General features: G+C 44.7%; 1 protein-coding gene across 2 annotated transcripts in view; it reads right to left on the bottom strand.

Moving 5' to 3' along the window:
• The window catches only part of abcg4a (ATP-binding cassette, sub-family G (WHITE), member 4a), a 48,502-nt gene that overhangs the window by 9,858 nt on the left and 22,668 nt on the right, over positions 1-15,976 (bottom strand). For both annotated transcript variants that reach the window (XM_036933355.1, XM_021619008.2), the window contains exons 3-14: positions 9,057-9,174; positions 8,699-8,831; positions 8,265-8,315; positions 3,752-3,897; positions 3,464-3,587; positions 2,908-3,022; positions 2,590-2,735; positions 2,261-2,368; positions 1,230-1,398; positions 898-998; positions 546-704; positions 232-350 (exon numbers count right to left, since the gene is read on the bottom strand). In XM_036933355.1, coding sequence (XP_036789250.1) covers positions 232-350; positions 546-704; positions 898-998; positions 1,230-1,398; positions 2,261-2,368; positions 2,590-2,735; positions 2,908-3,022; positions 3,464-3,587; positions 3,752-3,897; positions 8,265-8,315; positions 8,699-8,831; positions 9,057-9,174 — 1,489 coding nt within the window. The remainder of the gene's footprint in view (positions 1-231; positions 351-545; positions 705-897; positions 999-1,229; positions 1,399-2,260; positions 2,369-2,589; positions 2,736-2,907; positions 3,023-3,463; positions 3,588-3,751; positions 3,898-8,264; positions 8,316-8,698; positions 8,832-9,056; positions 9,175-15,976) is intronic.

Here is a 15,976-nt window from a genome sequence, read left to right as displayed (position 1 = left end):
AGTTGAATGAGTAACACAAACACTTACACCTTGCACAGAGTAACATAATGAGCAGGTTTACCAGATTGTTGGAGTGCATTCCACATAACCCAAGCTGGAAGACACAGCATAATATCCTCTCAACACATTATGATATTCTCTAATTGGTTAATTGAATGTCCTGCACTTGAGCACGAAGGTAGCAAAGGAAAGGATTCAAAGGATTTTATAGCCCCAACAAAGCAGACTCACCTGACATAGGACACATAGGAGCTCCATTGCAGGTACTTGGGGATGGTGTCAAAGTTGACAAAGAATCCAGAGAACAGGAGCACTGGGATGGCTGTGACTGGGCCCACGAAGGTCGCCACCTGGAGAGAGGGAAGTTCAGTTATTCACAAAACAACACCACAACTCCTCTGAAGAGTGGGAAAGTGAGTGAGTCAGTGTGCAGGAGCAGACTGCTATATCATTTTGAAATTATAAAACAGGAATATCTGCTGTGCTGCGCAGGCCAATTGGTTGTGCGTGGTAGTACCGGTCTGTAAACGGCTGACCCACAGTACCTGTAAGGAGGTGGAGGCGGCCCCAATGAGGAGGCCTAGGGACTGGGCTACCAGGGCGGTAGAGGTGGACAAGGCCATGAAGAGCAGGTACCGCACTGCTTCAGGAGGCTGCTCTGTCATCCAGTACACTATACTGCAGTACATGATGGGACAGATCACCTGGGGGGGAGGGAGAGGGGAGACATGGGAGCAAGAGAGTGAGAGAGTGAGGGAGCAAGAGAGAAACACACACAGAGATAGATTGAATGTAGTTGTCTCATGGAAAGCGACCATATAGTATTATTTTCTCTTGCTTTATTCTTTTCTCTTGTAAAGAAAAATAAATCAAAGTCAACTTAGCCACACAGCTCACCTGGAAGGGTATGTCCGCCATGGTTTTGGCCAGGAAGTAGGCTTTCAGGCTGTACCAGTAGTTGAGATGTTCCCTCAGAAACACTGACATCTCCAGAGGAACTGTGAAACACATAAACCGCGTATGAGTACAATACATTTCTTGTTAATAGTACAACAACTAGTGTGGTCTCAGATCTGTTTGTGCTGTCTTACCAACTCATATGGACATATCATAAAGTAGACCATGGGACCATTAGGCAAGACAGCACAAACAGATCTGAGACCAGATTGCAAGAACATGTTCACAAGGTAACATTGTTCCACCCTCCCCATGTTCTCGCTGTCTCTTACAGGTGAGGACGGTGGGCATCAGGGCAGCGAACATGAGGAAGAGCATGGAGAAGAAGAGGAAGCCAGTGTTGTTGAAGACCTTGCTGGCATCATTGCCAATGTTGAGATAGAGCAGACCGATCAGAATTCCTATACATATGTGGGACATCACTCTGAGGTGGGTTAACACCTGCGAACACACACACAAAAGCATGCCTCAATTTAGTACGCAACATAATCAAATCAAATTTTATTTGTCACATACACATGGTTAGCAGATGTTAATGCGAGTGTAGCGAAATGCTTGTGCTTCTAGTTCCGACAATGCAGTAATAACCAACGAGTAATCTAACCTAACAATTCCAAAACTACTACCTTATACACACAAGTGTTAAGTGATGAACAATATGTACATAAAGATATATGAATGAGTGATGGTACAGAACGGCATAGGCAAGATGCAGTAGATGGTATCGAGTACAGAATATACATATGAGATGAGTAATGTAGGGTATGTAAACATATAAAAGTGGTATTGTTTAAAGTGGCTAGTGATACATGTATTACATAAAGATGGCAAGATGCAGTAGATGGTATAGAGTACAGTATATGAGATGAGTAATGTAGGGTATGTAAACATTATATTAAGTGGCATTGTTTAAAGTGGCTAGTGATACATTTTTTACATCCATTTTTCCATTACTAAAGTGGCTGGAGTTGAGTCAGTATGTTGGCAGCAGCCACTCAATGTTAGTGGTGGCTGTTTAACAGTGATGGCCTTGAGATAGAAGCAGTTTTTCAGTCTCTCGGTCGCTGCTTTGATGCACCTGTACTGACCTCGCCTTCTGGATGATAGCAGGGTGAACAGGCAGTGGCTCGGGTTGTTGTTGTCCTTGATGATCTTTATGGCCTACTTGCTTGTACTTGCTGTTCACTCACCCACACAATGTATTGATTCACCCGTTCATTTTATTTTTAAGTTTACTAATTCATTTCAGACACACACAATGCAAGTCAATATTAAGATTATTATTATTAAGTGAATTGTTTACCGTATCCCTGCATATCGTTAATAGTGTTCTTCTGAACAGAACGCAGAACTGTGACCAGGTACTGGTGGCAAAGCTGTGTTTCTCCATCGTTCCTGTGTACTGTGTATCCTGTGGACAGACATAGAGAGTACAGGACATAGGACACAATTAGATCCTTTACACAGTTGGAGTTGAAAAGACATGCAATGAGTGAATAGGTAAAAACGTATGGGTATTGACTGAGTGAGTGACTCCTGAGTGATCTCATCACGCTGCATGACTGTGTGCTGCAGGTCAGTGTGGGACTGTGATGGTGAGTGATTCCTGTCGGTCAGTGTGCCAACACTCACGCTGTGACTGTTAGAGTGGCCAGATGAGGCTGGGTCACTCTTGTCGCTGGAGTTCTTCTTGCCCTCTTCTGAGCAGAGTCCTCCCTGCACAGCCTCAAACAGCACAGAGTTCAGGTCCCCATACTCCCCAGAGGCCACCTCAATAACTAGAGACAGGGGACACAGAGGAAAAACAAAGAACAGAGGACAGAGTGAGTTAGTAAACTAAGAAGAAGAACCTTGATCCACTAAAAAGGACCTTGAAAAATGTTTGCATTGTCACACTCATGCAAGAATACATGCACTCACGCACACACACAGGATCTTATGCTGACTTACTAAAGTCTGCAGGGTTGTGGTAGGTAGGACAGTGAAGGCCCAGGTTCTTCAGGTAAGGGATGAGGTAAGGGACAGTGCCATGGTATATACACTGGCCCTGACTTAGGATGTAAAGCTAAAGAAGGAAACACAGAGACATTCACAGTATTATTTACATATCTTTGTCTGATGTAATATCAGACTCTGAATTATACATGACTAATGCCTTTATGTATTATGCATGCTAATGCTTTGACATAACAACTGAGCTCGAAATATGGTCTAGAGCCTTCAAACTCAACTCTAGACCTTGAAGCCAGCTCCACTGCATTTTTTTCATTGTTCCCCTCTAATCAGAGACTGATTTAGACCTGGGACAACAGGTGTGTGCAATTAATTATCAGGTAGAACAGAAAACCAGCAGGCTACGGACATCATAACCAACAGTATAGACCTCACTTTCATTACGACAGTTAAAATAATGTTAGGCTAATGACAAAGCATATGGCAGTCAGTCCTAGATACTGTACAATAACATACATACTGTTGAATGGCATAAAAGCTTGAATTTAGTTACCTTATCAAACATCTCAAAGAGCTTGGCGCTGGGCTGGTGGATGGTGCAGATGATTGTCCTCCCTCCCTGAGCCAAGGACTTCATGAGAGAGACCACCTGGAAACAGGATGCGCTGTCCAGACCACTGAGAGAGAGAGATGACAAACGTTAGCTTGTGCTTGTTGGGACAGCACCAAGGGGGACAGCAGCGCAGCAACAAAGCAGATTCCCACCCAACATCATTGTTAGGCAGTATTTCCTCTGTGTCAGTGTGTACCAGGTGTGTCAGTATACCAGGTGTGTACCTACCTGGTAGGCTCATCAAAGAACATGACAGGGGGATTGTTGACCAGCTCCTGGGCGATGGCCAGTCTCTTGCACTGCCCACCAGACAGAGAGATGGTGCGGGTCTGGGCACACTCCTGCAGTCCCAGGGCCGTCAGGATCTCATCTACCTGGTGGTCAGACACATAAACATACACTACTATAAACATTTGAACGTTAAGATTTCCAGGCAATGTCTTTCTAGACGATACGGTGTTGCCCTGTAAACCTGGGATGTTATATGTACAGTATATACAGTATTGTAGAGCAGCCCAGACCCCGAAGTGACTCTTCTTATCAACTGTATGCAAGAAATTCCTCTGTGTTGTCATTATCTCTCCAACCCCCATTGTCTCACCTCTGAGAAGCAGGAGTTGCATCCTGTAGGTCTGATATCTGATTGGAGTTTAAGTAATAGTATTGGTCAACAACTCATTCATTGTCTGTCTCTCTTATTTGTTCCAGACCAACTGTGGTGACACACACATTCTCTCTCTCTCTCTCTTTCTATGTCTCTTCCATGAGCTACGGGCCATGGCATTATTTCTCCCTCACTCTCTGATCATGCCTAGAATAATGTTATAATTCCTTTTACAAAGTAATTAAAAACATACACAATATTACCCCACTACAGTAAATGGTGACGTGTGTGGACACCTGCTTGTCAAACTTCTCATTACAAAATCATGGGCTGATATAAGCCTCCACTCTTCTGGAAAGGCTTTCCACTAGATGTTGGAACATTGCTGCTGGGACTTGCTTCTATTCAGCCACAAGAGCATTCATAAGGTCGGGCATTGTTGTGCGATTAGGCCTGCCTCGCAGTCGGCGTTCCAATTCATCCCAAAGTTGTTCGATGAGGTTGGCGTCTGTGCAGGCCTGTCAAGTTCTTCCACACCGAACTCGAGAAACCATTTCTTTATGGACCTCGCTTTGTGCACAGGGGCATTGTCCTGCTGAAACAGGAAAGGGCCTTCCCCAAACTGTTACCACAAAGTTGGAAGCACAGAATCGTCTAACATGTAATTGTATGCTGTAGTGTTAAGATTTCCCTTCCCTGGAACCCAGGGGCCTAGCCCGAACCATGAAAAACATGCAATATATTGGCATAAATAAGAACAAATCTAAGATGTTAATTCTAGAGCTTGTTGAATTTTTACTCGGGAAAACAGCAAACTATGATACCACTGTGAAGTGGACATAAGAGCTCAAAATAGAGCACTTGCAATCAGAACTCCAGGCATGTAATTTCTACTTGACATGCAGAGAGATTCATTATAACAGAGCACAATAGGCACCAAAGTGATTTGTCTGTTTCAGATACAGTCCAACCTATGGGTGTGGTGTGTGCATCCATGCTGCTCTCTGGTGTGCGAGGGGACCAAGCTACCTAAATATTTTTCCACTGCAGTAACTGGGACAGATACAGAGGTTAATCCCAAACAGCCCACAAAGTTTTATTGTGATATCTGTAAAAGGGAAGGGCGTATGGTCAGGTGCTGTTGGAACGTAGGCAGAGGAAATCCTCCTGCACATTTTTGACAGCCTGCCGGCCATCAGAGTAGGGAAAGGGAGATACCTATTCAGTTGTCCAACAATGTATTCAACTGAAATGTGTCTTCCGCATTTAACCCAACCCCTCTGAATCAGAGAGGTGCGGGCTGCCTTAATCAACATCCACGTCTTCGATGCCCGGGGAACAGTGGGTTAACTGCTTTGCTCAGGGACAGAACAACATATTTTTACCTTGTTTGGTAGACCATCTAGATTCTACTTTCAGCATAGGTTAGATTTGGAGCTTTCTCCTAAAACGTTGGATGCTGATTAGAATAAATTCTTATTTTCAATGACGGCCTAGGTGGGTCAACTGCCTGTTCAGGGGCAGACCGACAGATTTGTACCTTGTCAGCTCAGGGATTTGAACTTGCAACCTTCCGGTTACTAGTCCAACGCTCTAACCACTAGGCTACCCTGCCGCCCCCTTAAAAGAGATGGGTGGGGCTAAAGCTTAAAAGGGTGTGATGCTGAATGGGTGTAGACAAAGAAGAGCTCTCCAGTCGGTACCAAAACGTTCAAAGGCCATTTTCTCAAAAGTGAGGTTACAAGTTGATCAACTTTCAAAGCAGAATTACTTACCCATTGTTCCTCAACGTGAATCGAGGTGTCTAGAATAATGCCTTGTAATGCTTGTTAATGCTTTGTGACTTAATCTTATGCTTTGTATAATGTTATCATCCCTTTTACAAAGTAATTAAATACATTTATTGACCTTTCTGTTACTGCAACTCAGCTATTGTCTCTTGCATATTGTTAAATCATCTTTATGGAGTCAGATACACCTTTTAATAGGACAATTGCACAGTCTTATCATGAGTCACATGATGAAATCACCAACAAATTATCATGGTCCAAACACACCAAGACAGTCGTAAAAAGATTTGGCATGGTACCCCAGATCCTCAAAAAGTTGTACAGCTGCACCATCGAGAGCATCCTGACCGGTTGCATCACCGTCTGGTATGGCAACTGCTCAGCATCCGACCGTAAGGCACTACAGAGGGTAGTGCGTAAGCCCCAGTACATCACTGGGGCCACGTTTCCTGCCATCCAGGACCTAAATTTCACCAGAGCGTCAAGTCTAGGTCCAAAAGGCTCTTTAAAACCTTTTTGGGATAGGGGGCAGCATTTTCACTTTTGGATGAATAGCATGCCCAGAGTGAACTGCCTCCTACTCTGTCCCAGATGCTAACATATGCATATTAGTATTGGTATTGGATAGAAAACACTCTGAAGTTTCTAAAACTGTTTGAATGATGTCTGTGAGTACAACATAACTCATATGGCAGGAGAAAACCTGAGAAAAATCCAACCAGGAAGTGGGACATCTGAGGTTTGTAGTTTTTCAAAGCTTGGCCTACCGAGTACACATTGAGATATGGATAAAGTTGCACTTCCTATGGCTTCCACTAGATGTCAACCGTCTTTAGAAACTTGAATGAGGATTCTACTATAAAGGAGGGGCTCAATGAGACCTCTTTGAGTCAGTGGTCTGGCAGAGTGCCTTGGTCTCATGACGCTCGCTCCCGACAGAGTTACCTCTCGTTCCAGTGCTTTTCTTCAGACAAAGGAATTCTCCAGTTGGAACATTATTGATGTTTTATGTTAAAAACATCCTAAAGATTGATTCCATATATCATTTGACATGTTTCTAAAGGACTGTAATGGAACTTTTTGAGTTTTTGTCTGGACGAAGTGCCTGCGCCTCATGAAGATGGATTACTGGGCTGAATGCGCTAACAACAAGTGGCTATTTGGACATAAATGATGGACTTTATGGAACAAATCAGTCATTTATTGTCGAACTGGGATTCATGGGAGTGCCTTCTGATCATCAAAGATAATGTAATATTCATGGTGTTATTTCTAACTTTGTTGACTCCAAAATGACGGATATTCCTCTGGCTGTTTTGGGTTCTGAGCGCCGTTCTTAGATTATGCTTTTTCCGTAAAGTTTTTAAAAAATCTGACACAGTGGTTGCATTAAGGAGAAGTCTAACTTTAATTCTGTGAATAACAGTTGTATCTTTTATCAATGTTTATTATGAGTATTTCTGCAAAATCACTGGATGTTTTGTTATGAAAACATTACTGTACGTAACGTGCCAATGTAAACTGAGATTTTTGGATATAAATATGCACATTATCGAACAAAACATACATGTATTCTGTAACATGATGTCCTATGAGTGTCATCTGGTGAAGATTATCAAAGGTTAGTGATGGATTTTATCTATATTTCTGCTTTTTGTGACTCCTATCTTTGGCTGGAAAAATGGCTGTGGGTTTTTTTGGCTTGGCTATGACCTAACATAATCATATGTTGTGCTTTCACTGTAAAGCATTTTTTAAATCGGACATGATGGGTAGATTAACAAGATGTTTATATTTCATTTGCTGCATTGGACTTGTTAATGTGTGAAAGGTACATATTTCAAAAAAATATTTTTGAATTTCTCCTTTTCAGCGGAATGTTGTCGAGCTGCCCTAGAAAGGTTTTAACAGCCATAAGCCTGCTGAACAATTAATCAAATGGCCACCCAGATTATTTACATTAACCCCCCCCCCCCTTTGTTTTTAAACTGCTGCTACTTGCTGTTGATTATCTATCCATAGTTACTTTACCCCTACCTAAATTATCTCGACTAACCTGTACCCCCGCACATTGGCTCAGTACCGGTACACCCTGTATATAGCCTCGGTATTGTTATCTTATTGTGTTACTTTTTATTTTATTTTTTACTTTAGTTTATTTAGTAAATATTTTCTTAACTCTATTTCTTGAACTGTATTGTTGGTTAAGGGCTTGTAAGTAAGCATTTCACGGTAAGGTCTACAGCTGTTGTATTCGGCGCATGTGACAACATTTTATTTGATGTGAGGTATTTATAATATTATATATCAAATATTATCCCACTACAGTATATTAAGTCAAACTCACCAATTCCTTTTTCACTTCCATGCTCTCTTTCATCTTCAGATTGGCAGCCACCTAATATAAGAGAGACATAACATGAGAAAATGAACCCTAGAAGGGTCAGGTCCATGCCAACCACCTTATCCAACAACATTATCTATTCATCTAACAGTGACCTCACCATCATGGTCTCCATGGAAGTAATAAGGTTACCTCACCATCATGGCCTCCCGCGTGGTGTGGCATGGCAGCAGCATGTTTAACTGTGATCTCATCATCATAGCCTACATATGTGAGGTGACATCACCATCATGGCCTACATGTCTAACAGAAGGGTGAGCTCACCATCATGACCTCCTGTGTGGTAAGGTGTGGCAGCAGCATAACTAACTATGACCTCACCATCATCTCTGTGGTGATCTCACCATCAACCTGACTAACAAGCAAGGTGACCTCACCATCATGGCCTCCCGCGTGGTGAGGTTTGGCAGCAGCATGTCGTCCTGCATGATGTAACAAGACATCTTCCTGAAGCTACGCAAATCCCTCGGCCGCCCGTTCACCCGGATCTGACCCTTCATCCCCGTCTCTCTGTTACACAAACATAGAAACAAACAGTAAATGAGTGACACTTGCATCTGATCTGAGTGATCAGAGACTGTTTTATTCAATATGGTCTTCCTGCATCTTGGCCACTTTCTCAGATCAGAGAAAGTCCATGGTTTCCTATCTCAGTACAGTAGTGTAGGACTGCTATGCAACAGTTCCCCCCGATCCTGTTCTCACCTGGACCAAGCCCATTCTGACCCGTCTCACCTGTACCCAGCCAGGATGTTCATCAGAGTGGACTTGCCAGCCCCTGACGGCCCCATGATGCCGATGAGCTCCCTGCTACAGAACCTTCCTGACAGACACTTTAACAGGGCCTTGTAACCTGGGACGGGAAAAACAACAGTCAGTAACCAACAACAACAGGCTCCAAACACTTGAGCAGGGCTTTGCAACCTGAGGGACAAGAAACAAAGCAACACTATGCAACACTCTCACAATCCATACCGACTCTACACCGCAGGTCTGGGATGATCCACACATTCGCAGTCTGTCAGGATTGGAAACTCACAGGATAAAGCTTGTTTAAAACTATCCTTCTCATGTGTATCTGTGTTGAGGGATCGAAGTTCTACCATGAGTGTGTTAAGCATCAATCAGAGTCCAAATTGTGTATGCCTACGCACATCAATGTTCTAGAATGTTGGACCGTTGGCTTTCATACTTTCGAATTCTCAGCGTTGCTCAACCTATTTCTTAAACTGTCAACACATTCAAATGAATAGAAGATGCATACACAGAACCGCGTTGGTTGGGAAAGTTGGGAAGGCGCGCGTTCTGTGGACTGTGATTTATGCTTTAGAAATGTTCATACACACCCGAGGGCATGGGGTTTAATAAAAGAGAGGTGATCAGATGGTAAACAAGTGAAAGGTTGAGAGGGAGGGATGGAAACAGTGAAATGTAAAAGGGATAAGGGGATAGAAAAGGAGGGAAGGGAGACAGAGGGTGATTAAACCAATAAGGAGAGGTATGGGAGGAGACATCAGGATTAAGACTGGAACAGACAGGGAGATTGAAAGGGGGGATAGAGAGATGGATCGATGAAGAGCGAGGAATATGACATCCCCAGAGCTTTGGCCAACGGTGCCACAGAGTGCATTAAAGCATATGGCTGTCTGTCAGTTTCACTGCCTATACTGTTCTGGAACTCTCTCACTAGCAACATACATTGAGAGAGTATTACATTAATTCAGAGAGCAACAGTAGTACACAAGGTATGTCTGTCATCAGTCTATACAGCATTGTGGAGCCCTCTCACACTGAGCATCTATAACAAAAACACAACAAAATACAATATACAGAGTGCTTGTTCACATATCATTGGTCACAGTTACAGGCTTTGGTTTTTCCATTTATATTTAGACGTTGGACGTTAGCACATGGGGCACACAGATTGGTTTCACCTCGTTAGTCAGTATGTGTTACACCGGCGCTCGTTTGTCATCTCATTAGTGGGAAGGTGTTTTACCTGTGCTGTCCCAGGGCTCCTGTTGTCTTGAGAGATGTGGAGGTTTAACACCTTTTAGTTTGCTCTCCCTAATTGATTTCTAGACAGACAATCTTTTGTCTGATCTTCCCTGTTTCTGTTTTGCTCCACTTTTTGGTTTGCTTCCTGTCTTAAGTTTGGTGTGTTTTTTTTGTTTTGTTTGCCTCTTGGTCAAATTTAGTGGGCGCTAATGGTGGGTGTCTTTCTGGTCCCAGTTGATGTTGCTAGTCAACTTTCAGTGGACACCCCTGTGAGTGTCTTTTAGAACCCCTCCTAAAACCCCACCTTTTTTGTTTTGGTTATTTTCAGTGACTCTGTTAGTTCCCCTTTCTGTTTGAGCGACAATTCATTTTTTTCTTGCTTGGGAAGAGTTACATATCAGCACAATACATTGGCATAGATGCAATATGCATTCCTTGCTCTGATGGAAAAGTAGTGATCAGACCCTGACCCAAATAGCTTAAGAACACCTGCTCTTTCCATGACAGACTGACCAAATGAATCTAGGCGAAAGCTATGATCGCCTTTTATTGTTGTTTATTAAATACACAGTGCCTTGCAAAAGTATTCATCCCCTTTGCGTTTTTCTGATTTTGTTGCATTACAACCTGTAATTTAAATAGATTTTTATTTGGATTCCATGTAATGAACATACACAAAATAGTCCAAATTTGTGAAGTGAAAAAAAAAAAACTTGTTTCACAAAATACAAAAAAAACAACAACTGAAAAGTGGTATATGCATATGTATTCACCCCCTTTGCTATGTATGAAGCCCCTAAATAAGATCTGGTGCAACAAATTACCTTCAGAAGTCACATACTTAGTTTAAAAAAAGTCCACCTTCCAGCAGGACAATGACCCTAAGCATACTGCTTAGCAACACTCGAGTGGTTTAAGGGGAAACATTTAAATGTCTTGGAATGGCCTAGTCAAAGCCAAGACCTCAATCCAATTGATCATCTGTGGAATGACTTAAAGTTTGCTGTACACCAGTGGAACCCATCCAACTTGAAGGAGCTGAAGCATGTTTTGGCCATATGTACCAAGCTTATAGAGACATACCCCAAGAGACTTGCAGCTGTAATTGCTGCAAAAGGTGGCTCTAACAAAGTATTGACTTTGGGGGGGGTGAATAGTTATGCACCCTCAAGTTTTCAATTTTTTGTCTTATTTCTTGTTTGTTTCACAATTTAAAATGATTTTGCATCTTCAAAGTGGTAGGCAATCCTGTGTAAATAAAATGGCCTCAAATTTTTTTAAATTTTAATTACAGTTTGTAAGGCAACAAAATAGGAAAAATGCCAAGGGGGGTGAATACCTTCGTAAACCACTGTACTTCAGTCAGTGTAGATGAAGGGGAGGAGACTGGTTAATTAAAGAAGGATTTTTTTAGCCTTGAGACAATTGAGACATTGATTGGGTATGTAATGCCATTAAAAAATGTAAGTGCCTTTGACTGGGGTATGGTACTGTAAAAGGGGCCAGGAGCACCGATTTGTGTCAAGAACTGCAACGCTGGTGCACGCTTTGGGAAGCATTGGAGTCAACATGGACCAGCTCGCTGTGGAATGCTTTCGACACCTTGTAGAGTCCATGGCCCCAACAAATTGAGGCTGTTCTGAGGGCAAAATGGTGGGGTGGGTGGTGCAACTCAATACATCCACTGGACTCGTCTCCAGCCGCTAATGTGAGAATACAATATGTCTGGCAATGCGATACGATACATCCACTTATAATGACACCAACTGAGTGCTAACAATGCCCTATCAAGTCATTGCTACCCGGCTCACCCCCTCCTCACCAGCCAAATAGACAGAGTGAGTCTGAGTCCCAGTGATCTTTACTGAACGCTCTCCTGCCTGTCTATCTTCTGCCTCCGTCTCTCTCTCCTTTATCTCTATCCTGCCCCTTTCTCTATCCTGCCTCTCTCTCCTTTATCTCTATCCTGCCTCTCTCTCTCAAGTTGTCCTGTTGGAAGGTGAACAATCACCCCAGTCTGAGGTCCTGAGTGATCTGGAGCAGGTTTTCATCCAGGAACTATCTCTGTACTTTGCTCCGTTCATCTTTCCCTTGAACTTGACAAGTCTCCAAGTATCTGCCGCTGAAAATAATCCCCACAGCATGATGCTGCCACCACCATGCTTCCCCGTAGGGATGGTATTGGCTAGGTGATGAGCGGTGCCTGGTTTCCTCCAGACGAAATGCTTGGCATTCAGGCCAAAGAGTTCAATCTAGGTTTCATCAGACCAGAGAATCTTGTATCTCATGGTCTGACAGCCCTTTCGGTTCCTTTTGTCAAACTCCAAGTGGGCTGTCATGTGCCTTTTACTGAGGAGTGGCTTCTGTCTGACCACTATACAATAAAGGCCTGATTGGTGGAGTGCTACAGAGATGGTTGTCCTTCGGGAAGCTTCTCCCATCTCTACAGAGGAACTCTGAAGCTCTGTCAGAGTGACCATCGGGTTCGTGGCCTCCTCCCTGACCAAGGCCCTTCTCCCCTGATTGCTCAGTTTGGCTGGGCGGCAAGCTTTAGGAAGAGTCTTGGTGGTTCCAAACTTCTTCCGTTTAAGAATGATGGAGGCCACTGTGTTCTTGGGAACCTTCAATGCTGCAGAAATGTTTTGGTACCCTTCCCCAGATCTGTGCCTCGACACAATTCTGTCTCGACCTCATGGCTTGGTTTTTGCTCTGACATGCACTGTCAACTGTGGGACCTTATATAGAGAGGTGTGTGCCTTTCCAAATCATGTTCAATCAATTGAATTTCCCACAGTTGGTCTCCAATCAAGTTGCAGAAACATCTCAAGGATGATATGCATCTGAGCTCAAACAGGATGCACCTGAGCTCAGTTTGTAGTCCCATAGCAAAGGGTCTGAATACTTATGTAAATAAGGTATTTCTGTTTTTTATTTTTTATAAATGTGGTAACATTTATAAAAACCTGTTTTTTACTTTTTCATTATGGGTTATTTTGTGTAGATTGACGAGGGGAGAAAATGCATTTAATTGTCACATCTTCTCCGGCACTCAGCGTCACCGGTCTCCTAACCACCGGTCCTGGCAACCCATCTTTACGCACACCTGCGTCACACCTGGACTTCATTACTCCCTGATTACTTGCCCTTTATATAGCTCTCTTTTGTTATCAGTTTTGGTTAGGCATTATTGGTTATGTTTTTTTGTCGGATGTTTGTCTTGTATCGTTCTATGTTCGTTAATATTAAACTCACTAACTGCACCTGATTCCTGACTCCCTGCGTCAACATTACAGAATACTGCCTCACCAAATGGAAGCAGCAGTTAATGACGACATCTCCCAAATGGTCAGCGAACAGGGACACCTACTTTGCCAACATCATGACCAGCTGGCACAACTGGATGAGGTCCTGCACGTTCTTCAACGTCTCGACAATTCACTAGAGGCGTCACCTCAAACAAGCGGAGGACAAGTCGACCCAGTGAGCCTGCACCCCAGCCCATCCAACAGTCCGCCCAGGTCAGCGATGCCCGTTTGTCCCTTCCCTCTATTCCACTCATCAGATGGGAGCCCCCACCACGGAGAGGTCCAAGGTTGCCACGGTTATTTTCCTGCTGACCGGACAGACATTGGAGTGGATTATGGCCATCTGGGAGAGAGGAGGAGCTGGGATCCTAAGAGGGGTTCATGGCTCTGTTCACAGGGGGTCCACTGGAGGGCAGAGAGGAGGGGGAGCGCCTACGCTAACTACAGCAGGATGACCACAGCGCAGTACGTGCTCAGTCAGAGCCTGAACCCATGTAGGTAGGGGCCACACGCCTCCCCGCGGCTGAGCAACGCCATCAGAGACAGTTAGGGCTATGTCCTTATTGTGGCCAGGAGGGGAACCAGCTTCTACGGTGTCCGGTACGTCTCAACCCGGAATCCACGAGAGCAGAGGGACGGCCCTGTGATTATCCGTCTCCTGGGTTAGGCATGAGTACTCCATCACTTTGCGGCAAATCTTTTTTTGTATCGATTTCACTAGCTGGCTGTCCCTCATCTATTGTTTCTTCAGCTCTAGTACATTCCCATGCAGCAGGCAATTTTATTGACCAGGCCCTTGCCTCCTACCTGCACATCACCTCATACAAGGTCTCCTCTCCATTTCCAGTCCAAGCGTTGGACATGCGACCATTGGGACCCAACACTATTACGCACATCACAGCTTCACTCACCCTCACCGTGGGACCCAGGCACCAGGAAAGCCTTTCTTTCCTCATCACCTCCGCACCTGTGCACAACGTCATCCTTCGCCTTCCGTGGATCCAACTCCATAATCCCACCCTCTCCTGGTCAGAGAGGAGGATTACCGCCTGGGGTCCAGGATGCCGGAGGACCTGCTTTTCCGCACCCTGTAGTTCAACGTCGGTGGAGGGCCCTGTGAGTGTCTGCCAGCCCAGTCCTCCCGTATCAATGGCCACGTGTTTTGGGACGTAGATGTGGACATCCGACAGGCTCTGGAGAGGGAACCCACTCCTGCCACCTGCCTTCCGGAGCGCATCTACGCCCCCCATTGGGGTCAGAGATCGGGTGCTGACCTTGGCACACATATCCCTCACCATTGGACTCCCAGGTATCACCAGCACCACTCAATACCTTTCTAAGAAATACTGGTGGCCCACTTTGGCGCAGGACGATGCTGTGTCAACTCATGTCAACACATGTTCAGTGTGTACATGTAACAGTATGACTTCAGACCGTCCCCTCGCCCATACCCGGGCGCGAACCAGGGACCTTCTGCACACATCAACAACAGTCACCCACGAAGCATCGTTACCCATCGCTCCACAAAAGCCACGGCCCTTGCAGAGCAAGGGGAACTACTACTTCAAGGTCTCAGAGCAAGTGACGTCACTGATTGAAACGCTACTTAGCGCGCACCGCTAACTAAGCTAGCCGTTTCACATCCGTTACATACACATTTTAAATCTCCTTGGCACGCTTCAGCAGGTAAAGTCTTTCACCTTCCCTGGTCTCATCTTTCCATTGATTTTGTCACTGATCTCCCCTCCGCTGATGGGTTCACCATCATTTTGGTGGTTATGGACAGATTCTCAAAATCATGCCGTTTCATCCCTCTCTCTGGTCACCCTACCACTCTCTAGGTCGTCGAGGCACTGTTCCAGCAGGTCTTCCAGCACTATGGCCTTCCGGGGAATATCGTCTTCAATCATGGCCCTCAATTCACATCCCATGTATGGAGTGCTTTCATGGAGAAGCTGGGGGTCACGGTCAGCCTCACTTCCGGGTACCGGCCTCAATCTAATGGGCAGGTGGAGCGGATTAACCAGGAGCTGGGGAGGTTCCGGATGATTCACTGCCAGGACCGGCAGTAGGAGTGGGCCCGATTCCTTCCTTGGAATGATACGCCTAGAATTCAACCCCTTGGGTTGTGCCGTGGCGGAGATCTTTGTGGGCTATACTCGGCCTTGTCTCAGGATGGTAAGTTGGTGGTTGAAGATATCCCTCTAGTGGTGTGGGGGCTGTGCTTTGGCAAAGTTAGTGGGGTTATATCCTTCCTGTTTGGCCCTGTCCGGGGGTGTCCTCGGATGGGGCCACAGTGTCTCCTGACCCCTCCTGCCTCAGCCTCCAGTATTTATGCTGCAGTAGTTTATT

This window comes from Oncorhynchus mykiss, chromosome 10, assembly GCF_013265735.2.
Source record: "Oncorhynchus mykiss isolate Arlee chromosome 10, USDA_OmykA_1.1, whole genome shotgun sequence".
In the NCBI taxonomy this organism is placed as follows: domain Eukaryota; kingdom Metazoa; phylum Chordata; class Actinopteri; order Salmoniformes; family Salmonidae; genus Oncorhynchus; species Oncorhynchus mykiss.
Note: the sequence above shows the minus strand (reverse complement) of the source record. Positions and strands in the feature narration are given on the sequence as shown.